Source organism: Zootoca vivipara, chromosome 7 (assembly GCF_963506605.1).
Source record: "Zootoca vivipara chromosome 7, rZooViv1.1, whole genome shotgun sequence".
Classification (NCBI taxonomy): domain Eukaryota; kingdom Metazoa; phylum Chordata; class Lepidosauria; order Squamata; family Lacertidae; genus Zootoca; species Zootoca vivipara.
The window spans coordinates 55384512-55410280 of NC_083282.1; the positions used below are offsets into that span (position 1 = coordinate 55384512).

The following is a 25769-nucleotide window of genomic DNA, read 5'->3' on the forward strand; positions in this document are numbered from 1 at the left end:
AGATGTTGAAGTCCCTGACACCTAAGCAAACATTGAACAACTCTGCATCTTTTGTGTTTTGGACTTGTCTGTGAGCTAGGTAGGGAAACACTGAAGATAACTGGAATACATTTAGGAGCATAGCAGTGGTGCTGGTAGGGCCTGTCTTCCCAAAAAATTCTGTGAAGGCTTGGTACTCAGGTCCTTGTGGTCAGTGGTGCTGATAGGGCTGGACCAGGGGACACAACTGCAAGAGGAAGGACTGTAGCTCAGTGGTAGAGCATCTGCTTTGCATGCAGAAGCTTCCAGGTTCAGACCCTGACATCTTCAGGGTCTTGCCTGACTCTTGCCTGAAACCCTGGAGAGCCACTGTGAGTCAGTGCAGACATAACTGAGCTTGACGGACCAATGACCTGATTTAGGGTAAGGTAAGCGCCCTGTCCTCCCAAAGGGCACCACCATGGTAGTCCCTGACTCTTCTTTTTGGAAACCCTTACAGCAGGGTTTGGTGCACAGTTACCAGGCAGGGAACCAGGCAGAGGGCCTTCTCGGTAGTGGCACCCGCCCTCCCATCAGATGTCAAAGAGAAAAACAACTACCAGATTTTTAGGAGACATCTGAAGGCAGCCCTGTTTAGGGAGGCTTTTAATATTTAATAGATTATTGTATTTTATTTTATTTTCTGTTGGAAGCCGCCCAGAGTGGCTGGGGAAACTCAGCCAGATGGTCAGGGTATAAATAATATATTATTATTATTATTATTATTATTATTATTATTATTATTATTATTCCTTTGGAGCAATGCTCTAGACAGTTGAACCCACCCAGGTGCCTCTGGTCTCCATGTGGGCTCCATAAACACTCTGAGAAATTAAAAAGAAAGATAAAACTAACCAGAGCTTTGCTCTGAATGCAGCAACTTGTTTGCTCTGCTGGTTTTGTTTTGTTTTGTTTTTTTAAGTGTTTTTCCAAAATGTTATTTTAGAGCTTGTCAGGTATGTTGGAGCCAAAGCATCCATCAGCCTCAATAAAAAGTTTTGAAAAAGACTAGGGGAAAAAAACTTAATTTGCTTTCCTCCTGCTTGTTAAGGGATGGGGAGGATGAGTCCTTTTTACTTTTTATTTTTGAATTTGTGGGAGGGAATCCATTCTATCACCCCCTTTTAAACTTTCCTGGTTGTAGGAAGGTAACATACAGGTTCCTTTCTTTCCCCTCCTCCAAGCAAAAGAGAGAACTAGGGTGCTGTCCATTCCCTTCTCACTATTTAGAAGATGGGAAGTAACTGGGGCCGCCTGGTAGAGGAAGACAAAGTGTTTCAGTGGTGGAGGAGGGTCTGGAAGTCATCTTGCCCAGGGCTTCTTGAAACCTGGCGCAGCCACTGCACATTGTATCCCTGCAACAAGTTGTGCTTAAGAATTGTACTAACCATCTAAATAGCTAATATCTATTTTTGCAGCTCCTTCTTCTGTTAACCGTATGACCCTACCCAAAGGTAATAACTACTGATACATTTACCACTTTGATTATTATTAAATTATTAATTTTTACATTCTCTTACACTGTTGCTTGACCATTGCAATGACTTTGGCATGAAATTTAAGTGCCTCTGAAAGTTGGGTAACTTTGGCTGGCCCAAACCTCATGACAGATAAGTGGACCTCATTGGGGGAGGGGATCTTGATTTCTATTGCACAGATTGTTGTTGACGTTGCCCCCTACTGCAAAGGAAGAATACTTTAATTAGTCTGCATGGATGAATTTTGGGGGCTGGTGCTAAAACTTATGGGAGTTTTTTTTTATTTTTGTAAGGTGACCTTTGCCCGTCATTGTATTTATGTTCCCTTCTTCGTAAAGCTCTGTCTTTGCAAAGATTGTGGATTAGCTGTTAGGGCCCTCTTATGAAGAGAGAAATACAGGACCTTGGATAGTTCTAAGTGAGCCCTGTTGGGCTCTCCTACCAAGGTAGCTTTATGAAGATGTCCCAGCAGAGGCCAGAAGTCAACTGAAGGCTGCTAAGACCGGTTGCATGGTTGGTTCCACCTGTGTAGAGGAGCTGGCTGAGTTGTTAAAGGGCCTTCACTGATCTTGTAGCCTTTGACTTCTGCAAGACTGATTCCTAATCTGAGCCCATCTATGGAGGCAGGGCTGTGTTCTGTGTCCAAGAGGCCCCCAAATGCAATACTGGATATTCTTCCTCTGAGGAAATGGCCTTAGTGGAGTTCTCTCTGCTTCATGCTGCAAGGTCCCAGAGTCAGTGGTCATGATACCCAAAGGTATTAAGCACCAGCTCTTGAGTGGACTAGTCCGTGAGGGACACCTGGACCTTACATGTATCCTTTTGCCGGTAGCACGTCCTGAACGTCCTCGTGATCTTGAGCTAACTGACCTCGCTGAAAGGAGTGTGCGGTTGACGTGGATTCCTGGCGATGACAACAACAGCCCTATCACAGGTCAGGACTTGTTCCTCTACTTTGAAACCCTACAGATGAACAGTGTTACTGCTTTGGTTTGGTTTCCTTTCTAAAAGTCAGCTGACCAATAATTGTGTAGTAACTTTAGCAAGCCTTCACACTCTGCTCTTCTAGATTACATTGTGGAATTTGAAGAGGATAGATTCCAACCTGGAAGCTGGCACAACCATTCCCGTTACCCAGGAAGCGTGAACTCTGCCATCCTGCGCCTTGCGCCCTACGTCAACTATCAGTTCCGAGTAATAGCTGTGAACGAAGTAGGAAGCAGTTATCCCAGCTTGCCTTCTGAGCGATACCATACGAATGGGGCACGTAAGTGCTATTTGACTTGAGTGGGTGGGTATATTTGAAAGGAAAAGAACACTTACATAAAATTATGCAATGGCAATGTACGCAAGAACAAGAACAGATAAAAGAGAGAGACACTAAGAATGTGGACTGTGACATGCATTACCTTTTTAGCTACCCCATGTTTGTCACCATATATGCTCATCAGGTAGTAGTGGCCAGTCCCAGTTCCCTGGAAAGTGTACCTGTGAAATATATGCATGTACCTGTTTGTCATGTTGTCCCATTACATTACATTTAATGTGTACACATAAAAAACACTTTTGATGCATCTTATCCATGTCATGCAGAGATAGGGAATCTGCAGCCATTGAGATGCTGCTATGCTGCAACCTCCATCAGCCCTAGCTGGCATGACCAATGGTTAGGGAGGATGTGAGTCAAGTCCAACAATATCTGGAGGTCCGCAGAATTCCCATCCTGGGTGTAATGTACGAAGCAGCCCTGAGCTTTTTCTGAGTTGGCTAAGTATCTTCAGGTTAATGGGATTTCATCAGAGATCCTTACAGATATGTACTGGCTTGGGATTTTAAGTTTAAGATTTTGGACTGTAGATGTGCATGGAACCTCACAAATTAATACCTTTCTCAAATTAGGGAAGTGATGGGGTGCCATTCCTGTGGGCTGGATTATTTTTTTACAAAACATCAAAGAAGGCATGTTTCTGTTGTAAGGACTAGGCTCTTGTGCATCTTAATTTACTCATAACCCTTTGTTTAAATATGTGGTGGGAAACATGACCTCATGGGACATAAGCAGCCCTTGACCAAATTCCATGCAGCCTCTCCAGCTAATTAGTTCAGCCCTGTGTTAATAGAAACACAGAAGGGGGGAGAGAGAAAAGGTAGCACACATAGAGGGAATTCTCTGTAGTGCTGTACACTGTAACCACTTTTTCTCTAGCCTTACCAGCATCAGCCACTGCTCCAGATTGACTTTTTTGAGCAGGTTAATGTCCCTTCATAGTTTCCCCATCTTTGTTTTAAGTGCTTTTTAAACAACTGACACCACCAGTGTCGTAGTAACTTTAAAAGTTTGCTTTGCAAATAGCTTTTGTGGTACCATAGCAATTGCATAGGTCTCTCCTTTTGGCAAAGGCTTTATGTGGGACTCCCCTTTGTGTTCTAGCCTTCCCATGTGAAGAAGAAGAAAAAGATTATTCCTTTAGCAATATTGCATAGTATAGAAAAGCTTGCGATAGTTGTGTCGTAGCATTCAATGCTCTAAAACAAATTTCATGTTCAAATTTATTTCAGGTCCAGAAATTAACCCCACAGGAGTTAAAGGAGCAGGGACAGCCAAAAATAACATGGTGATATCCTGGACGGTGAGTTAACATGGGGGCTATTGTTTATAGCACATTCTTTTTTGCATACAAGGTTTGCACTCCATGGCCTTTGCTGCAATAAATTTTATCACAAGCTAAATAACTCTGCATGTGGTTTACAAAAATTCATTGACGGTAATGTACAAAAAAATCCAACACCTTCTAATACTTAAATGATACTTGCAATGCCAAAATAATAATGATATGCACAACTCAATATCTCAAAGCCAAACAGTCCAAATATTCCTGCAGCAAGTCCATGTGTATACTTGTTGCTGGTGCAATTCATGTAATTGGAAACTGTGCAGTTACCTGGATGCGTTTTGCATTTGTTATCTCCAAAGTGATGTGTTGTTGCTGTTGTTGTTGCTGTTGCTGTTGTTGTTGTTATATTTATTGAATTTATATACCGCCCTATACCCAGGGGTCTCAGGGCAGTTTGCAAAATAGTCTGCTGCAGAGAAAACAGAGTGTCTCGTGACACAGTAAATACTCAAGCTGCATATTTGGGTATAAGCTTTTGTGGGCTAGAGTCCAAAAGGCTAAGAGGGAAGCTTGAAAACACACATACAGAGGGAGGGAGGGAGGATCTGCCAACAGAGGGCAACATTCCATGCATCTGATAAAGTAGACTCTAGCTTATGAAAGCTGATGACACCATAGGCTTGTTAGCCCTGTTTGTTTTTAGATCCATCTATGATTCTGTATCCTCTAGAGCAGGCACCCCCAAATTCGGCCCTCCAGATGTTTTGGGACCACAATTCCCATCATCCCTGACCACTGGTCCTATTAGCTAGGAATGATGGGAGTTGTAGCCCCAAAACATCTGGAGGGCTGAGTTTGGGGGTGCCTGCTCTGGAGTCACAGAAACACTATTCAGGTGGCAGGGGTGGCAGCTGGTGTTCAGAGTTAACAAGGGTAATAACGGATTTCTTAATTTTTGTGTATCCTTTAAGCCACTAAATGCAACACAAGTTTACGGCCCCAACCTCAAGTACATTGTGAAATGGAGAAGAAGGGACACGCGGGAGAGTTGGAACAACAGGACGGTAAAGGGTGACACCAACCAGTTCACTGTCACACAGACGCCCATCTATACACCCTACGAGATCAAAGTGCAGGCCAAAAACGACTATGGGGTTGCTATGGAACCTGAGACCGTCATTGGCTACTCGGGGGAAGATTGTGAGTATTCTCATAGGTGTAAAGAGTTTGGAGTACAAAAAAAGACTCCACCACTGGTAGTCTTGCAATCCAAGATCTGATGTGATTGGCTCTGTTAACAGGAGGCATTGAATTCCAGTGCCAGGCACTCCTGTGCTTCACTCTGCAGAATGAAACATTCTTGTAGAAACTTCAGAGGTCTCTCGGGTGCCCCAACAGACCATTTAGCTTGCATGCCCATGAGCTTCAAATTAACTAATTTATCTTGAAGATTTATATTTATATTTCCATCTCTTATTCATTTAAAACACACATACCTTCTTTATTTAAAGCATTCATAGAATGTTCAAGGCAAGCTAACAACACACATGAAAAGCAACAAAACATGACAATGATGAATAACACACTATATCAGAGGCAGAACAGCAGCAGACAATATAGTTACTAAAAAGATATTATTCCATCTTACGGGTCTAGAACTGAGACTCGGAGAGGTTATATGAACCAGCTGTAGTCACCAGCTTCATTGTCTGTCTAACGAAGGTGAGTAAGTAGATAAATAAAATTCGTATGACTGGGGATATAAATAAAAAGTTACATGGATAAATACAAGAGAGTGTTGGATGTAAATTGTGGATACTTGGGCTCAAATCCGTATTCACTTTTGCACTTTCATTTCATCAGGAGAGTTAAGCATAGGCTTAAACCTTTTCCATTATAATCACTGGAATGAAGAAGTGCTTCATTCCACCTTTAAAGGGCATTCATCTTCCATAACTTTTACTCCTAGTCACTTCATATTTTTATTGCTTCACAGGAGGTTCATTCTTTTGCTGTGTTTTAAAAGGGAGGAGGGAGCATTGATCTTGTAGACTTAAATGATTCTGAGACTTCTGAACATTAGTACCTTTCAATCATGCTGTTGGTGGAGGGAATAGGGACTGTTAACACACCATATGGTTGCGCTTTTATCCACAAACAAACCTACACGGGAGTCTTGGTCAATGGCCAGAATCATTTCTACAGTCAGCTTGGAAACAGGTGTCCGCTTATCTGTATGGCAGTCCCAGACATGCTGAGAACCAGTAGACTCTAGGATACAACCATGCAGTGAGCTCACTGCTACAGTGCTTGGATCATCAGCCTGGTGCTCTCTGCCTGATTTTAGTTCCCACAGTTTGTGATTCTTAAAGATAGTTTCATGCTGGAATTAATCCCAATGTTCCCAGGAACATAAGAAATTCACCTGAGTCCTCAAACTATAATTCCCCTTTATTATTCCACAACAAAATTTAGAGGTGACACATAAATCATATCTTCTGCTACTGTGTTCTGTAACAGAGGTGGAGAACCTATGGTCCTCAGAATGTTGCTGGGCTACAACTTGAATCCTCCTTCAACATTGGCTATATGCTGGCTGGCTGGGGCTGATGGGAATTGGAGTCCAACAACATCCGGAGGGCCATAGGTTCTCTCCCCCTGTTCTGAAATCATATCCCAAAACAAAATAAATAGTCACCAAGTGAATTATGTCCTTCAGCAGCTGCCAGATAGGTCTACAAGGCACAAAAGTGATTGCTAGACATTGAAGTTAAATCTATATGTGATGTTTGTTTTGGTCATTGCTGTTCTCCAGCAATCATCTTCAAGAATTGCTGAATAAACCCACTCTCAAAAATGTATTATTCACTTTGAATGAGCAGTGTACCACATGCCAAGGGCTCTGTCAGGTTACAATGTTTAGTGATCAAAATCAGAAGGAAGTGGTTGTTTTTTTAAAATGGCAACCCAAGTTAAAGGTGTTCGAATGCCTCCTGAAAATTGGGTGAGTATCTAGGGAGGTCAAGTATATTCTATTCTACTATGTTCTACCAGGGCATAAAGAAAGAGGGATCAATGTAGAATGTCCTGCTTGTCAAGTCAATATGTGCAAACCTGGTTTATGAAGAAATCTCAGTTGATTTTAGGGGATTGCCTCTTTACTGTGTCATGCCACAATCTTGTTAGCATCTTTACTCTAGGTCAGTCTTCCTCAACCTCAGCCCACCAGATGTTTTGGGCCTACAACTCCCATGATCCCTAGCTAGCAGGTCAGGGATTATGGGAATTGTAGCCTCAAAACATCTGGAGGGCCGAGGTTGAGGAAGCCTGCTCTAGGTTCTTACAGGCCTTCTTGGTCAAAATCAGTTTGTGGATTGTGTTCAGAAGGCTCTAGCAAAGCAAGGCAAATACTGCTGTCATATGCTTCCACGTGCTCTTCTTAAAATGATTTCTTTCTGTGTAATTTGGTATAGATACAGATTAACAACATAAAAAAGAACTTGCAACAACAAAGAAATAGAAAGGTGAAGTAAGTGGGGGAGGGGAGAAGATGAGGTAGGAAAGAAGGGTTGTAAGAAAGAAAAAGTGCTGCAATACAATGGGAAGAAAATGACTGTGGCAGAAAAGCCGCTCTTTTCTTGCTTTGCAAAATAAAGCTAAGTAACAGTTGCATGCAACTATGAATGACTTGTTTTTTCAGGACCAAGGACAGCGTAGCCATCCTCTCAAAAAGTGCTTGCTTCTCAAAGCTTTATCAGCTTGAAAGATCACAAAATTCACTTCTATACCTATTAATAAGTAGAGCAACCCTTCCTTCCAGGTTGTATATAAGGTCACAGTGTGTAGATGGGAGTGGGGAATCCATTTTATAGTAAAAGTTTGCTGCACTGGAAATCACAACTAGTTCACAAATCAATGCTGTGTTAATTAATTAACCATTTGCAGTGGGGAAGGTGAGAAAATGGGTAAATTGATGCTGTTGATGATGTTTTCAGATGTGCATATCCTTCATTGGCTACAGTTCACAAGGGGGCAGGGAAGGAGGAAGATGAAGAAATGTCATCATCCTCAACTTAGTAGTCTGTAGAAAAAAATACAGCATGGTGTCTGGGTTTTCTTTCAATTAAAATGTAAGTGTTCACTTAGGGTTGCCATATTTCAAAAAGTGAAAATCCGGACACAAAAGTTGTTGAGCTTGGTGGGGGGGGGAGCAAAATTGTTGAGGTTTTTGTTTTGTTTTGTTGCAAAATCTCCCCCAAAAGGTTGAAGTTTCTGAGCTATTTTTAAGGAAATTCACCACTCAAAAAAATAGGTGGCCATATACCCGGGTTTCCCTGCATATTTTTTCTGATTTTCGTAACTTCCGCCTGCATGCTATTTCCCGGATATGGCAGCCCTATGTTCACTACAAACTGAAATACTGTACTGTATTCAAACTATCCAGATACATTGTATGTAAACTTGCATCCAGTCAGTTGCCTGGTATACTTTTTTCATTTTGTTTTGTCTTTTGTTAGCTATTATCTGCTCTACCCAGCCCTGGAGGAAGGGGTAGTAAGAGCAAATCAGCTGTCCCACACCACATGGTGTTCAGCTACAGGAAACACTTTCCAGCAACAGCTGTTTCCCTCCTCTTTGGCCTGAGCATCATATCCTGTCCCCAGGGAATGGGAAAACACACAAGCAGGTTTTTCCTCCCATCTGCTCTGTAGCCCAGCCAGCCTGCTTACCAGGAAGCCTCTCATCATGGTGGGGTAGCTTCCTTGCTGTTTAAAGAGGAAAGCACTTTTTTAAAGGGTGGGGGAAGAAAGGAAATGAATAACAAGCAAGGCAATAAACTCATTGGTATTTTGAACAATAAGATGCTATGGTGGATGCAGTAACTGAACAAGTAGAATCTATTTTACCAATCATATAAAGTAAAGAACTTTATAACTCCTGTAAGTAGTACAATGCAGGCATTTTCAAATTCTGATTGTAGATGACTAAGCACATACCGCCTTATACTTAGGGCAGAGTGGTTGTGTGGGTTGTTGTTTTTTTCATGGAGCTGAGCGATATGAAACAAGCTTGGTTGCTCATGACATGTATACTTTCCCACAGTTCTATCTTATAAACAGGTTTTGCGGGGGGCGACGGGGCTTTGGAATTGTTTAAAAAATCAATAAAATCTGTTTGAACAGAAGTGCCAAGAGAAGGAGCAAGTGTCTAAACCACCGGTACCCAACATGGCACCTTCCAGGTTTGTTGTTGGACTGCATTGGCCCATCTCAGTGCTTTTAATGGTCAAGGGTAAAGGGAGTTGCAGCTCAACCACATCTGGAGTCTAATATGTCTCTGTTAGGCCACCAACTCTCCTTAAAGCTATGGACAAAATATTTCTGCACTTATTCCCTGCAACAGGAGTAACTTTTCTCTGGGTTAACAACTGCTGGATAAAGAGATTTACCTCATAGGTTCCCATGGAAATATTTGCCATATCAGTACAGTTATACCTCGGTTTAAGTATGCTTCGGTTTGAGTACTTTCAGTTTAAGTACTCCGCAGGCCCGTCTGGAATGGATTAATCCACTTTCCATTACTTTCAATGGGAAAGTTTGCTTCAGGTTAAGTATGGACTTCCAGAACCAATTACACTCATACTTCAGATTAAGTACGCTTCAGGTTGAGTACTCTGTGGACCCATCTGGAATGGATTAATCCACTTTCCATTACTTTCAATGGGAAAGTTTGCTTCAGGTTAAGTATGCTTCAGGTTAAGTACTCCGCGGACCCGTCTGGAATGGATTAATCCACTTTCCATTACTTTCAATGGGAAAGTTCGCTTCAGGTTAAGTACAGAATTCCAGAACCAATTGTGTACTTAAACCGAGATACCACTGTATTCTGCAAATCTCTCTCAAAGAGACAGTTCTGAAGCTGAAATTTAAGTCCTGCTGCTCGCCTGTGTTGTGAGGTGTTCTCCTCTTAAATGGGCATTTCTCCATCTGAAATTGCTTATTACTGCTTGTGGGGACTTTCAATTGTAAATGATTTTATGGGTACAGCATGAACTTGATTTGTTGTGAATCAAACACTGCCAAGATTAAAAGGCATTTGTATAAATCTCTAGAGTTGGCAGTTTTCTGTTTGTCAAGTAAACTGTGAAAATCTATGAGGGCACTGTAACATTGTGAGTGCACTGGTGAGGTAGGCAGAAAAGGGAAACGTGAGAAATGTAGGAAACCGGCACCAGAGTAGAGTGGATCCTGCCATCATGCAAACTCTTGTCAAAAATGTGCACATGAAATTGCTTTCTATCTCCACATGATGGCAGCAATGTTTAAGAGCAGTCTCCTGTTTACATGATTATCTTTAGGTAAACCACTGCAGCATCTAGGGAGGGAGATGGGGGTTTTCTTCAGATTTCTGTGTATGCTTAATATCTGCTTTGCTTTATTCTTGGCAACTTAGATCCTAAGGCCGCTCCCACTGATATTAGACTCAAAGTTGTAAACAGCACAGCAGTCAGCCTGCAATGGAGTAGAGTGTACCCGGAAACCGTCCAGGGACAACTTAAGGAATACAGAGTGAGCAAAACCAAAACCCAATCACATTAATGTGGCTAACACCCAACACTAATGATGACTGATGGTTACATTGTCTTTTACACAATGGAGATGACATGAAACACCCAGAAATTGCTAAATGGCATTGGGGGCTAATATTATGTAGACAATAAGTATTTGCAGTTGTGTTGGTGGGCAGGTGATAAAGTACAGATATGTAAGGGCATTGCTGAGATACAGAAACCAAAATTTTTTATTACTAGTTGTATATATCCCCTCCACCCACTTCAAAGAGCTTAGGCAAGGAGATCAGCCTTTTCCTTGAAATTTAAGCAGTTTTAAATTAGTGTGCCAAATGTGGTTTCCTCCAAGAATCCACCAAGAATCCTCCAAATATCACAGAAATATTTTTGTGATTTGTTTTGAAGGGTTGTTTTTTTTTGGGGGGGGGAATAGGGCTGGGGAGAATGAGGAAGGGAGACCAGAGAGACAAAGCATTTTTTAAATTGCTCTTTTTCAATAGGAAGTCCAATCCAAGTTTGATTTTAGCAGTTATTCATCCCCTATTTTGAAGAAAGCCTGTTTTGATCTTTTGAATGTTAATTGGCTTCTTCCTGATTCAAAATCATGAGTTTGTACTTAGCCATGAATTGAAAGCAAAAAAGAGTCTTCATTTCAAAGATTCATGCGCAAAAATAAATTTGATCTCTGCATTTATTACAATTTAGATTCTCCCTTCTTATGGACTGGCACATTTTTTTAACCTGTTGTATTTCATGTTCTAAAGTTGTGCTATTGAGAGATATATTTCTACCATTTGGAAGGCAAAAATGTGCTTCCCATAAGCATTAGAAGCCATGTAACATTCTGATCATGCATAAGGCAACGCATCAGGCACCTTCCTAGCCAATCATATCCAAAGTACACACTATACATTCTAGACATCCCTAGGGAACTTCCAGACCAGGTGTTCATTGAGCATTCATGCTGATATGTTTGTATGGGGGTTCTACAGTATTGCTAGATAGTGGCTGTTACTCCACACTTTCTAGAACACTTGTCAATTACTTTTCTTTTTCAGTGGGAAAAGTAACAGAGTAATTGCAGGAAGTGTGAGATAACTTTTTTTCCTGAATGAGCAGCCTGTCTCGAAGCACCCCTAGTTGTGGACATGCAGTTATTGCTCAGTCAGTTAGAAACGGAGAGTTCCAAGTAGCTGCTATCTTATGAGGTCTTTCCGCTTACAAAACAAAGCTAACAAACTGTTTTTAATGTGGTTAAGAAAATCAGCTCCTAGAGCAGTTTCCCCTGACTTCTATGTCATCCCCAGTGTGTATTTAGTATGTCATTAATCAATACACTAAAGTTCTGTTTCGGCCTACTCAGAATTCAAGGATTGTTCTGAGAGATAATAAAAAATGTCTCCAGAAAACCAAACATGTTCTGTCCCCAAGTTCATGTTTTCTCTCTTTCTCTGTTTTCTGTCTTACCAAACAGAAAACAAGCAAAAACTCACACGAATCAGCAGCGAAATACTTTCTTTCAAAATTGATTCATATCACTGCCCTGGGATCGTTCGATAAAGGGTGGTATATAAATCGAATGAATAAAATAAATAATAAAATGTATTTGATGCATTTGCACATTTCTCAGATCTGAGAATTTTTATTCATAGGGTATATTTTGTTTTGTTGTTGCCTCTGTACTGGAGTCTGGTTATATATATAGAATTAGGGAGTCTCTTAATGGCCATGAGTGATTCTTGACAAATTAAATTTTCATTCTGCTACTCCTACTACTCCTACTAATAATAATCAGTGAGAGATGAGGGGAGACTGCAATTTGAAGCCTGGAAGCCTGGTCTTTGCTGAGGGGGCAGTTCTCTGTTAGCCCATTGCATAATCTGCCTATTTGGTCTTGACCAAGAGTCAGCTTCCATATGTCTCAGTCTCCCCATCTGTATAAAATGAGCAATAAGCAGTATTGACATCCTCCTCCCCTGTGGAATGGTTGGTGAGATTGAACTAATCCTTGCGCGGAAGAAGATCCATAGTGATTTTGTCCTTGAAATCCAGTTAACACTCAAATGGGGAAAACATCACTCACCTTGCATGTTTCTTGAAGGCCTACTTCTGGAGAGAAAGTAGTTTGCTGAAGAATCTATGGGTCTCTAAGAAAAAGCAGTCTATGGGTTTTACTGGAGACCGGACACGGGGCATAGTGTCCCGACTATTTCCTTACAGCAACTACAAACTGGAGATGGTTGTAGTCAACGGGAGAGGAGATGGGCCTCGAAGTGAAACTCTGGAGTTCACAATGCCCGAAGGAGGTAGGTCTCTGCATAATATTGGCCCAGCTTGGCAGAATCCCATCCTTTTATGTGTGAAATAAGAAGTTAGAACAGAACATGGTCTTATTGAGAGCCTTAGAGCTCCTTAGGTTCTATGTCACCAGTCCTGATAAAGACTTCAAAAAGAATTTTTTACTTGAAATGAATAGTTAGGCTGGCTTCAGCTGCCAGATTACAGTGTTCTCCTGCAGTGTGGAGCAAGGCAAAAGTCAACAGAGTGAAGCCCTAAGGACTGAGGTTGTTCTGATTCATGGGATTGTTTTTTACCAGCTTCAGACTCATAATACATAATAGATTGTGATAGACAAATGAATGGAGCACAAGGAAAACTAACTGAAAATGGGCGAGTTAGGCAGAGCACGATGCACTAACACCAGGTTTTATTTCTAGCTCTACTGTTGGCCCTCTTGTGTATTCTCAGACAAGTCTCTCTTAGCTTTATTCTGTAAAATTGGAACAGACTCATGAGATCCATTGCCGTACGTGGCAGTATGATCTATGGAAGGGTTTTATGTTGCAATTACTACCTAACTCTACAAATTCCATCTGATTCTTAACCTACTCAAGGATAGATTTTATGGTAGAATTGAGAGTACTGCCTGTATTTGCTTTCACAGCTAGATCAATAGCTTTTCATCAGTTCTCATAACTAGCAGTGAAAGCTTTAATGTTTACAGTTGCCATCTCGTATCACTCTAATGGACCGTGCTTTGACTGATGAGCACCAGTGCCTTTATGATTCTAGGGATTCTTGAAACCACAGAATTGCACACCAGACAGATATCTTTGTTCTTGAAGAATCTTCCAAGAATCCATTCCAGTTGTAATTTTTGGAAAATGAAATCCTGGGGGTTCCCCACCCCCACCCCTGCTGTTGCTGGTTTTGGTAACTGGATTGAATGAAATCTGATTTCTGCCTTGCTAGTGAGCCAAATTGTGCATTTATATGTATCACACAGAAGCTTGAACTGGGTCCACTGCTTGAATGCACTTACCTACTTGCTAAATGATCTTCTGCTATGCATAGAATTGTACTGGTAAGCCCTGGAAGTTTCAGCATAAAACTCTGACCAGCTGCATACTGGAAAGGAATTTTTTAAAAATCCAGTCCATTTCATTGTAATGCAGGGAGGTGCATCCATCGGGTCGGTCAGCACTTCCACACATACGTGGATCTGATCCAGGCAGCAGGCAAAGGAGGATTAAAAAAACAACTGTAGGAAAAGACCAAATACCCACACAAAGAAACAGCTTCACAAATGATTGGGTTCCTAGTGCATTTTGAGCAAATCTCCTTTATCAAGGAAATTTTCTTCCAAGCAGTCTTTTTAAGAAGCATGGATGGAAACTCCCTTTATAAAAGCAACTTTCTTGACAACATTTGTGAAGCTGTCCCTTTTTTTTTGTCTCTGACCCATATACCTGCCCCTAAAGGGCATGGCAGGAGAGGGTCTTTCCCCCCCAGCAGCCTCTTCCTACATACTGCCACACCTCGCTTGCGAGCCACCACTGCTCGACTCTCACATCAACATCAATAGGACTTAGATGGCCTTGGCTTTGGTTGCCTGAAGCAGGATGGATAAAATGTGGCTCATGTTGCTCAAAGTTGAGTGTTGTGATTTGTGCTCAGATAAGCCTTGTGTGCTTTGAGCATAGGAAACAGAGCTGGTTATGGTGTGGGACTTTAGCTGTGATGAAAGGAAATGGGCCAAGAAGGCACCATCCCAAAGGGATAGAATGATGAAATCCACTTAAATATTAGGTTATCTGTACAGTTCCAGGCAAGGGTAAGAACTGTAGGTTTTTAATTATATGAAAACTGCATCTGGCAATAGACAAAGCTCATAGGAGTGGCTTAGCCCACAGAAGGAAGCACAACACGTGCACCAATGACTAAATTTGCACTAATATGAAACAGGAGGATAGGTTCCTGTTAATGGATATGCAGGCATGATTGTGCACTGAAACTGCATCTTATACAGCTCCTACCAAGTTTTCCCTGCCACCAGACTCAAACTTTTCTATATGCATACTCTTGACCAGTCTGCCTTCTAAGTTACCTTACCTTATACGTCTTTTTCCTCTTCCCTTTTCTCTCTTGGACCCATCTTTCCCTGAAGCACCCAGTCCCCCAAGGTATTTCCGAATCCGCCAACCAAACCTGGAAACCATCACTATGGAATGGGAACACCCTGAACACCCCAATGGCATTCTTATTGGATACACCCTTAGATACCAAGCCTGTATGTCCTGTGCTTGTTTTTGTTTGTTGTCTCTTTATTAATCAGGATTTAGAATCTAATTTATCTGGAATTAGGGGGAAAAAACCAATACTAATAAATCGGGGCGGGGAGGGATCAGGAATTCAGGAATTAGAATTTCTTTGGGAGTTGAATTGCATATCTTAGTGCAGGAGGATTTCATAGCGGTCACTAACAGGCTAATTCCCAGATACATGTGATAAATTTTCTTACTGATCATTTTGATTCCTTAGTTAAATGTTATTTACATAAGAAGATATTTCCAAGAATAGGGCCAGTGGCACCTGAAAATGTACCTCCTTCCCAACCCTTTGTAGAATTTGAACAAGCATGCATCTAACTTCCTAAAATCCCCTGCCCCTAACTGTTGGAAAATGCATGAACAATGTAATTTTTGCTCAACTAATTAGTGCAAAAGCTCTCCACCATAACAAATCCCTAACTTGAAAGCCCCTGCAAAACTAACGGTGTATTATCTTTGGCCTACATGGGAACTAAAAGTTTAATTAGCTGAATTAAAGTTCTTCCTTCTTGAATGCATAACATTCCCCAGCCGTTTTTTGCTTAAAAGTCCTCTAAAATGAACATGCCCCCCCCATTTTAAACAAAGCCAGTGCTTTTGTCAGGTATAATCCTAGACTGAGAAGTGGTGAGATGCATAGCATAGCATGTTATTCAAAACAAGACTGAAGCCTACACAGCCTGCCTCTCTCTCCAGTTAATGGATCCAAAAGTGGCAGAACATTGGTGGAAAACTTCTCTCCCAATCAGACAAAGTTTATACTCCAGAGGACGGACCCCATATCACGCTATAGATTCAACCTGCGTGGCAGGACACAGATTGGGGAAGGTGAGCCTGCCACGGGGGAGTCGCCACTTCCACTGAATGAAGGTAAGCGAGAACATGATGCCAGTGTAACTGGGGTGAGAGAGATGGGCCCTGCCAAGCTAGACATACAAGCCGCATCCAAGAGTATTTCAGCATCTACACATGGCTAGATAAAAACCAGCCTGTGAGGTCTTGACCTGCTGTAAATTGAGCAAGATACATTTGCAGCCTCTTAAATATACCCCCCCCCCGGTCCCACAAAAGTAGCTCTCTTAATCATGTCCCATTGCCATATAAAATCCTTATCAAAACTACCTGTGAAGTTCCATGTAGCTCTATGTGGGAGTTCTAAATTGTGCGATTAACATTGTGTGGAGTAGGAGAGCACCTATTGGCTCCAATCCAGCTGTTGCTTCCCCTGCCCAGCCCTGACCACACATCAGGGGAAAATCTGAGAAATGTAGGCTTTCCACTGGATTCAGAAGACATCTCCATATGACGTTAGTCACATGATTTAGAATGTCCACACAACAGCTTTTGGAGTGGCATTGATGCTGGGGGGCAACAGGGAGTACAACCGCTTGGAGTTTTTAACAATCAAGCGTAGTATAAATTTTATGAAATAAATAAGTACAAGTGCCTCATGCTGCCTGTCCCTTGCACCTCTGCCTCATGTGAAACGTTTCAAGTCTTCATTTCTTTCCCCAGACCCTAGCCTGTCCCTGTACTCTAGGCATACTCGCCTTTTTCAAAAGGTGCGAGATAACATTGATAAAAGATTCCACGTCATTTCCCGCTGCTTCTCCTTTGTGAAACGATTTACCATAAATTATTTCTCCTGCTACGTGATAATACAGATTTCCCTACTATAAAAGACATTTCTAAAGGATTGTGTGTTTCAAAGGAACAGCTGATAACAAAAATTGCAAAGCAGCTTTTATGTAAAACCTCTCGATTTTACTCTATAGTCAGCTTTCCTTTAAGCTTCTATTAAGTACCTTTTTCAGTGCAAATGCTGGAAGAATGAGCTTTTAATAACCTTTGTTGTTCATCAAATGTATTCAAATAATTTGAATGTATTTCCTTTTTACCCCAGCCACATTTTTAAATAGCAGTGCTGTCCTGTGTATTAATGTTTCCATTGTGTTTTATTGGTGTTAAATTCAGTATTTATATTCAAGAATGATGGATTTAGCTGTATTATTTTTAATTAATGAGTGCGTTGCAGAAAAGCAGTTCAGGGGTAACATATATATCCTGCATTGTTTTTCAAAATAGTTGGTTGCATCATTTGGGTCTAAAAGATACCTTTATCCAGCAGGTTGTTTGAAGGTACCAATGGCTAAGCATCACTCTTGGCATGCAGTTGCTAATTTTAGACAGGGTGGACTGATTTAAACCAAGGTGATTCAAATTATTTAAATAAGCAAGGGAAAGAAAGGCTGTCATTGAATCAAGTTTCCCATTTATATTTCGTCTCATATTTCTTAAAGAGTGATGCAGATCTGACCAGTAGACCATGTTCATTTACAATTAGTAAAGCAGGAATAGGGGAAATGGAGCCCTCTGGATGTTAGACTCCAGCTCCCATCATCCCTGACCATTGGCCAGACTAGCTGGGGCTGATGGGAGCTGGAGTCCATCAATGTTTGGAGAACAACAATTTCTCTATGTCTGAAACATAGTATTAATTATACTGTACTATTGTTTCAATTTTGCAACCAGGCCTTGGCTCCCATAGTTGAACAATATGCATTTTACATGTTTTTCTTTTCTTTTACCTATAGAAATAATATCTTTAAAATATTTCCGTATAGATTCTTTCTGAATTTATGCAGATGACAGTTTGCAAGGTTAACAGCACAATCCTGCATGTTTACTTAGAAGCAAGTAACCTTGACTTCAAAGGGGCTTTCTCCAAGTAAATGTGTTTATGGTTGTATCCTAAGGATAGAAATGTAGGAACTTTCACACCCGTACAATGTGGACTTTAATTCTTCTTTCCAGTATTGCTCCTTTCTGCTTCACTTGGCCCAGCCGCACCCTCACCGGGGGGGGGGGGGGGTATCAAACAAAAAATGAAGTGCTTGTGGCTGATAAATCAAAGCAGGACTCATTGTTACTGGGCAGACTAGAGCAGTTTATTTTCATCTGGTGAATTTAAAATGCCCCTGTTTGGTAGGTGGAGTGTAAATCTTCATTAGTGGGAAACGATCAGCTTGGTTTTTCATTTACATATAAAAGCCATCTTTATCTGGTAGAAGATATTCGGTTAGAGATTGACTGTAGAGTTAACACACCACTGTAACTAAACCACCACAAATTATGAGTTTGCAAAAAAGAAAAAAAGAGAGGCTACTTGGGCTTGGCAAATGAGATGTACTAGTCCTTCTACCATTGGCCATCACACTCACTCGCCTGCATGAAATTCCTTGTTGCCTAGAGCAACCATGCTAGTAATAAATTCAAGGGTGGATGAGCATGCCTGTAGCCTCATTACTTAATGTCAAACTAGATCAGGCATCCCCAATCTTCGGCCCTCCAGATGTTTTGGACTACAATTCCCATCTTCCCCGACCACTGGTCCTGTTAGCTAGGGATCATGGGAGTTGTAGGTCAAAACATCTGGAGGGCCGCAGTTTGGGGATGCCTGAACTAGATGATTATGAGAAATTGAATACATTTGTGTATGGGGTGGTATACAAATTTAATAAATAATCATTTAAGTTTTTATATTTTAAAATTAATCATCATTTTTAATCCATTCAAGTTTTGGGGCAATAATAGTAATTCATTCTCTCTGTCTCCATCTCTCTCTCTCTCTTTCTGATTCTCAAATATATGTTTGTGACACGATTTTATCCAATATTAACAGGTTTCAAAGTTGACTAACATGCCAGTAACTGTTTGTGTTTGGCACTGCTGCGTCTTTTGCAAAGTAGATTGCTTTACTTGAGGTTTATTTTTACCTTTAAATATTACTTATTTGTAATAGATTGCCATTCTTTCAATGAAGTAAGAGCTAGACTGTAAATCGGGAAAATAATAGCTTGACAGGCAATCATTTTCACCACCACAACCTTGCTTGCCACAATTATTTCAGATTTTAAGCAGCTCTCAAGTTTTTTATTTTACTGACATTAGCATCCAGCTTCTTGTATATTGTGTTGATTGGCTCGCTATGTATCTCCCCACTCACAGGTCCATTAAGTATAATTTTCTCCCTTTTTTGAAACTTGACATGTTTTTCAGCTTAGGGTGTACCAGATTTGCACTAAACAAGTAGAGAAGAACTGGCTTTGGGGCGAGCAGGCTGGACTGACGCTAGCTTAAAACAACAGCTCAAGAGGGGGAAAGGGTTTGAACAGAACCCCATGACTCCACCACCACCAGCACCCCACATTAGGTCTCTCTTAGCTTCCAGCCAGGTTCCAGACTAACCCCACTTCCAAACTAGCTTCCTTGCCCCTAAAAGAAGCCTTGCAGGTTATACATCCTTCCTGGCCTTTTCTAGCCTTTTAGGAAACACCCAGACCACTTGGGATCAGTAGGCACAGCCCTGGTACCATGGCATCTCCCTTTGCTTGCTCCCTTTTCCTTGGCAGTTTCACAGCAGTAGAATAGAATTATTTCCAGTGGTCTCTGGTTGGAAGGAAGATCAGCTTTTCTTTTCCTAGAACCCATATGAAAAACAACCTTACATGATAATGCAGTACTTTGGTATAGCAGTCGCCATTTTCATCCCAGAGGTCTCGTGGGAATGACACTTTGTCATCACCTACTGTCGTTCCCAGATAGATTCTGGCAGAAGAAAATGGCTGCCAGCAGCCTGCTGGGAAGAGCTTTGTTTGCTACCTCGGGTAAGTCCCTTATTTTCCTGCCCTTCGTGACCCTCTGTGCAGAAGACACCACCTCTCCCGTCGCACTGCTTACAAAATAAATGCAGCGAGGGGGCCATTTTGTTCAACCAATGATGCTGCTTGATCAAAAGACCCATCCATTCTGAGGGAAGCGAAAATTTAAAAAAGTGTTTTTATGAAGGCTAGCAAAAGTTCTTAGGGGTATTGGACAAGGCTGCTAGTTGTTGACTTCAATAAGGGCTTGGCAATAAAACTCATTGGGTGACTTTGGGCAGATGCTGACAGGGCTGTCGATATAACAGTTCCTCTGCCATGACTTTAGTCTCTGCCCCGCCTCTGCAGGACAGAAGTGCTCTGCCCAGAAGACAAGGATTTTTGCAATGAGATATTAGAGTACAATTAAGACTATAATGTAGAAGTTTTTAGAGGATAATCTACAATATGTTCTACAATTATTTCTTCTCATTTATGCTAAGGAAATAGTGCTTTCTAGAGAAAAGGTCTCCTACATGGTGACAGTCTTTACGGTTGTATATGCCAGGGAATGAAGACCAACAAAATCTCCCAACTGTTTGAGAATTATGGGAATGTGCTTTGTTACAAAATTAGCAGTTACATTCACAGAATGTGAATACTTTTAATAGAAAGTATTTTAATAGAAATTGTATATCCTTTGTTAGCTTTTGTAGTAATATTCCATTCTTCTGTAAGGTGATCAGCTTGCACAACATAAGAACATCTCTGCAACTTGATATACTATTAATCAGGCTTAAATGCTTTTTATTGATAGAGAAACTTATAAAACAGATGCATCCAATAGCCTCCTGAAAACTGCAAGAAATGAGCTGGAGAGGCACAGCCTTTCCCATCACTGTAGGAAAATGCCACAACTTGCAGACTTGTAATAGGATAAAATACTCTTTGTGAAATATCTGTCAAGCTAAGTGAAAGTTCAGTAGCCCTCTGGGAAGTGAGTGCAAAACAAAGCTGACTCTTAACATTCTGTAACGTTTCCAGAAAGACCCCCAAATTCAGCTCAGTCTCTCACATTATTTAATGAGCTGTTGCTTTTTATCTCCTGAATGGCAATATGTGGGAAAAGTATTTCCCTGAATACACATTTTAAAAATGAATCGCTTCCCATATTTCTATAAGTGGGCAGGTTCCGGGTATGTTATATATAGCACTTGCTGATAACGTTATCAGATATTTCTTCCCATACTGTATTAAGGGGCGGGGGGAGATAATGTTCTGGTTGGCAATAGCTAGTGAATGTATTGCAACTTTTGAACTCTGAAGGGGCTTTCCGTGCTAAATTTGGATTTTTCTTAGAATTTGCAAAACTGCTTTGAGAAAGAGTGGAGAATTTAAATAATGGTTCAGAAGCTTATTTCTAGACACATTTTTCCTGGGTTTGTTGTATAGCAGCTATGCATTTGCTATGTTGCTGGTGATTTGAATTAGCCCAAGAGCAATCACAGCAGTCTAAAAAGACTTTCTTGTAACAATTTCTGTAGAAGAAATCTGGGGAGGGGTGAATTAGAAATTTCCCCTTCTGATTTGCAGCAAACCATGGTTTTTCATTTCAACAGAATGTGGCAAACTGTTGTGTGCAAACCGTTGTTTACAATCAAATCGGGATACCAAACCACAGCTTGATCCTCATTTGAGATCCTAGTTTTATTGTAAGTTATGGGTTCCATAAACCATAGCTTGCCACATTTAGATGAAATGAAAAAGTATGTTTTAGCACACATTTGAAGTAAAAGCTTCAAATCTGCTCCCCTTGTGCTCAATGGAGGAAGGAAGGGGAAGGAGGAACAAGCAAGCCTGATACTTACAAGGGCTAATTCTCATAATGACAAACCATGAATTGCTGTTAGGTCTGAATTGAGGCAATTACTCTATTGCTGATGCTGTTCGCATCACAGTAATTGAGTCCATTGTCTACCAGCCTTTTGCATTAAAACAAAAACTATATATATATTACACACACACATACAGTGGTGCCTCGCAAGACAAATTTAATTCGTTCCGTGAAAAATTCGTATTGCAAATCGCGGTTTCCCATAGGAATGCATAAATTTCAATTCAATTCAGATCGCAAGACGCATTCGTCTTGCAAAATTTCGTATTGCAGGGCATTCGTCTTGTGACACACATAAATTCATATAAAATAAAGATATTCTGAAAAGGTCTGATATACTCAAAACTACTCTTTCTTTCTCCCAAACCTTTGCTTATCTTTCCCAGATACCCAAGTATAGTTGCTTTGCCACAGAGAGCCAGAGCTCTTTAGGCCCTACAACATTTAATAGAACTTACTGAACAGTTTGAACAACAAAGGTGGTAAACTGTGGCCTTGTGCTTTAAACAATAATCAAAAACCCTCCTGGTAGCGTTCTAGTAGCCAAGGTCCTCTTTCATTTGCATACTGAATTCTACCCATAGCTGTCATGTGTTAAAGTGACAGTGTGCAGACTCCCACCATATGCAGAAGATTCTTCATACTGTGAGTATTGTTGCTTTTTGAGTGTTCAAAGCAGTGTGCGAAACCCCAAACTACGTACATTGACTTCTACATGTGGTGTCGGTAAGGCTTGACTGCCTCAGTGTATGTGGCAACACAACTGGAATCCAGCAAAGATTTCATAAATACTGTAGTGATCTTGTGGGTCAAAGGAATTGTCCCTCAGTGGAATCTCATGAGTGAGGTTTTGCAGGATCTTCAAATAAAAGCGGAGATGTGTACCACTCAGATTATTAATGAATGTTGAGCAGTCTCCGTAGGCAGAACGTTTAGGCCCATCAGACACTCCGCAATACGAAGCTAAGCATTTGGAATTGCACAAAAGCATGTTGCCTAGAGGGAGCCTTGCCAATTTTCTTTTCTCCTACCGATGCGGGGGAGGCATTTCTAAATGGAAATAAAGCTATCCAAGCCACAGCTTCCATTTCTCGCAGACGTTATTTGAGCCAGGGGATGCGAATGAAATACAGTATTCCTGTGGTTATTTGCATTGCCTATTGTCTCATCCATCATAAGTGTCTAAGAATCGATAATGAGCTTGCGGCCAAGTTGCAGTAGAATAGAATTTGTCCTGACATTTAGGGGACTCAGATGGAAGCCGACAGGATGCGAAAGACGCGTTCCGTTGAATTTAAAACCACAAACTGCGGAACTTTTGCCCCAAGAAATGAAGATACAGCAAAGGAAACCAAATCAGCTTTGTCTCCCTGTGTTGGTTTGGATGGTCATTTTGGTAGAGATTGGCTGGGGAATATGGAGGACTTACACACCTTCTCTCTATTACAGCCTCCGCCTGCCATGTTTATGTACCATGTTTGTACTGTGGTTTTATATATTCCTGTGTTCTCTCTTTCCCTTCTTTCCTCATGTTCCCCTTCCCTGTATATGGCGCTGCACACTCTGAAGTTCTTCCAACCTCAGGTACTGTACCAAGCTGGCAGACTACACAGGCATGATGGGGCAGTGTGAGCTGAAGGCTTGTCTCTTGGGGGCGCTGGCATTATATAAGCATGCACCAAGTTAACCCTTTCAATGGGGGAGAGAATGTATAGACAGATGCATTGGCAGATAGCCTACTCTTTCTGATGTAGGGAATGGGTCCATTGAAAGGGTTGACCATAATGTTTGAGCTGCTATTGCTATTGCTGCTGCTGCTGCTGCTCCGCATGTATGCATGACAGGCTTCTGCATTTTTTTTGCTCTTGCTACCACTTAACAACACTGAGATACAGAGAAGTTGCATGTGTTTATGCACAAAGGGGAGAACTGAAGGCTGTCTGCTGAATGAAAGGCTCGATTTTCTGCATATGTGCAGGCCAGAGGCCCCATCCTCTGCTTGCCCCATTCCCTCAAGCTACATTTGTCAAGAGCATAAGAAAAGCTTGCTGGATCAGGCCAAGGACCCATCTAGTCCAGCATTCTGTTCTTACAGTGGCCAACCAGAAGGTGAACCATCCGTAGGAGAATTGCTCCATGAGAGTGGACCAGGGTGCTTTTCCAGGGAAAATACATCAGGTTGCCTCTCCCTACTCTAGATCCTAGTCTATAACAGTCTATAATGGGGAAGAGGCATTTTTAAAAAGAAGAAAAGATCATCACCAGGTTGCATTTCAAAGTTGTGTTCATTATAGCATCCTAACCTATAACCTGAGAGCAGCTATTGTTTTCCACTATAAAAATGTGTCTAAAAGTGCCCTAGTTTTGGAAATGTGTCTCTCTGGAACAGCATCCATTTTTCAGTTGCATCATAGAAAGGTCCACATTTGTCTTTGGTCACAACTGGAGGTGGGAGTTGTTTTAGTTCTCCTGAGAATGTTAGTCAGACACAAAGCCATACCCCCCCATTTTTTTTCCAGGGGGTGTCTAGCTGACAGGCAAAAGGGCAGCACCAAATTTCTTTTGACAGCAGATGACAGAGACTGTCTGCTGATCAGATTGCAGGTGCAAGGAGCTTTCTGTAGCCCAGCTTGTGCAGAACCAAAGAGTGTCCCTGAACCCTTGTGTCCCCAGCACTCAGTTTGTTCACCGCAGTAATAAAAACAGTCTCCTTTTGGCTTGGGAAATCTCAGTTGGCAGGAGTCACAATACAGAACACTGGGAAATGAGAGTGCATCTTGGTGCCCTTGGTATTCTGGGGTTAGTTGAATCCTGGGCAAGAAAAGGCTTCACCTCCCGTTGAGCTTACAGAAGCTGCTACATTCACAGGATGAGAGAGAAATAATTCACTCTCTAGCCTTCTTGACCCATCCAAAGTCTTTGTTTGGATTGGAGTTGAATATTTTAGTAGGGTTTGGGCTGTATTTCCTGCTGATGTTTTCCCCTGCCATATTTTGTTGTAACTATTTAATTGATATTACTTTGCAAACTTACTTTCCTTATGTATAGATCCTCCCTCATACCTTTTTAACTGTATTTTTATCGCCAGCGATACAAAGGGTAGCAGATTGATCTACTGTATTCTTGATCATTAAAGAACCAAAATTATATTTCTGCTCTAGGATAACCAAGTGCCCACACACTTTGGGTTGGGCTTGGCACAGCTTCCTTGTGAGTAAATGTGCATCAGATCATGCTTTTAAATTGGATCAATATACATTTTTGGATCAGAATTCATTTTTTGCATTCATTACTCCTCCCTATTATAATTATAATCGAGCCCTGTAAAGTTGATAGAGCTTAGAAGAATCTTGAAATACAGGAGATGAAATCCAGCTGCAACTGTGAACCTCATTTTAAAACATGGGCAGCACCTCTCTTGTCTCTCTGTCTGTCTGTCTGTCTGTCTGTCTGTCTCTCTCTCAGACGTGGCTGAGGCTGGCACCCTTGAGATCTTGAAACTCCATGGAGTTGACTCATTTGCCTCTATTGCTGAGTTGGTCTGGAGCTTGGCAACCAAGCATTTATATTGCCGAGTGGCAAAATAAAAGGCTTTTTCTTGGTAACCACCAGAATTAAATTTCTGGTTGATAACATAGGAAGTTGCCTTATACTGAGTCAGACCATTGGTCCATCTAGCTCAGTACTGCCTGCACTGATTGGCAATGACCCTCCAGGGTTTGAGGCAAGGGTTTTCCAAAGCCCTACCTGGAAAGATCTTGGATTGAACCAGGGACCTTCTGAATACAGGGTAGATGTTCAAGGATTGAGCTATCAACCCTCCTCAAATTTGCTGCTAGTGATCTGTGATTACTGTATTTGTGGACCTCTGATGTTAACCAAACTCATTTCTGAACAGCACCAATAATGCCTGAATCTAATCTAGGCTCTATTTGAGCATGTA

At 41.3% G+C, this 25769-nt stretch overlaps 1 protein-coding gene across 6 annotated transcripts in view; it reads left to right on the plus strand.

Moving 5' to 3' along the window:
• Window positions 1–25769, plus strand: part of NFASC (neurofascin) — a 197675-nt gene that overhangs the window by 123876 nt on the left and 48030 nt on the right. For 3 of the 6 annotated variants that reach the window (XM_060277089.1, XM_035122048.2, XM_060277090.1), the window contains 9 exons: window positions 1437–1472; window positions 2329–2430; window positions 2566–2763; window positions 4056–4126; window positions 5083–5311; window positions 10565–10680; window positions 12784–12988; window positions 15130–15252; window positions 15989–16162. In XM_060277089.1, the coding sequence (XP_060133072.1) occupies window positions 1437–1472; window positions 2329–2430; window positions 2566–2763; window positions 4056–4126; window positions 5083–5311; window positions 10565–10680; window positions 12784–12988; window positions 15130–15252; window positions 15989–16162 (1254 nt within the window). Of the gene's footprint in view, window positions 1–1436; window positions 1473–2328; window positions 2431–2565; window positions 2764–4055; window positions 4127–5082; window positions 5312–10564; window positions 10681–12783; window positions 12989–15129; window positions 15253–15988; window positions 16163–23395; window positions 23411–25769 lie in introns of all 6 variants that reach the window. The other 3 variants (XM_035122051.2, XM_060277091.1, XM_035122043.2) reach the window with 2 other exon arrangements.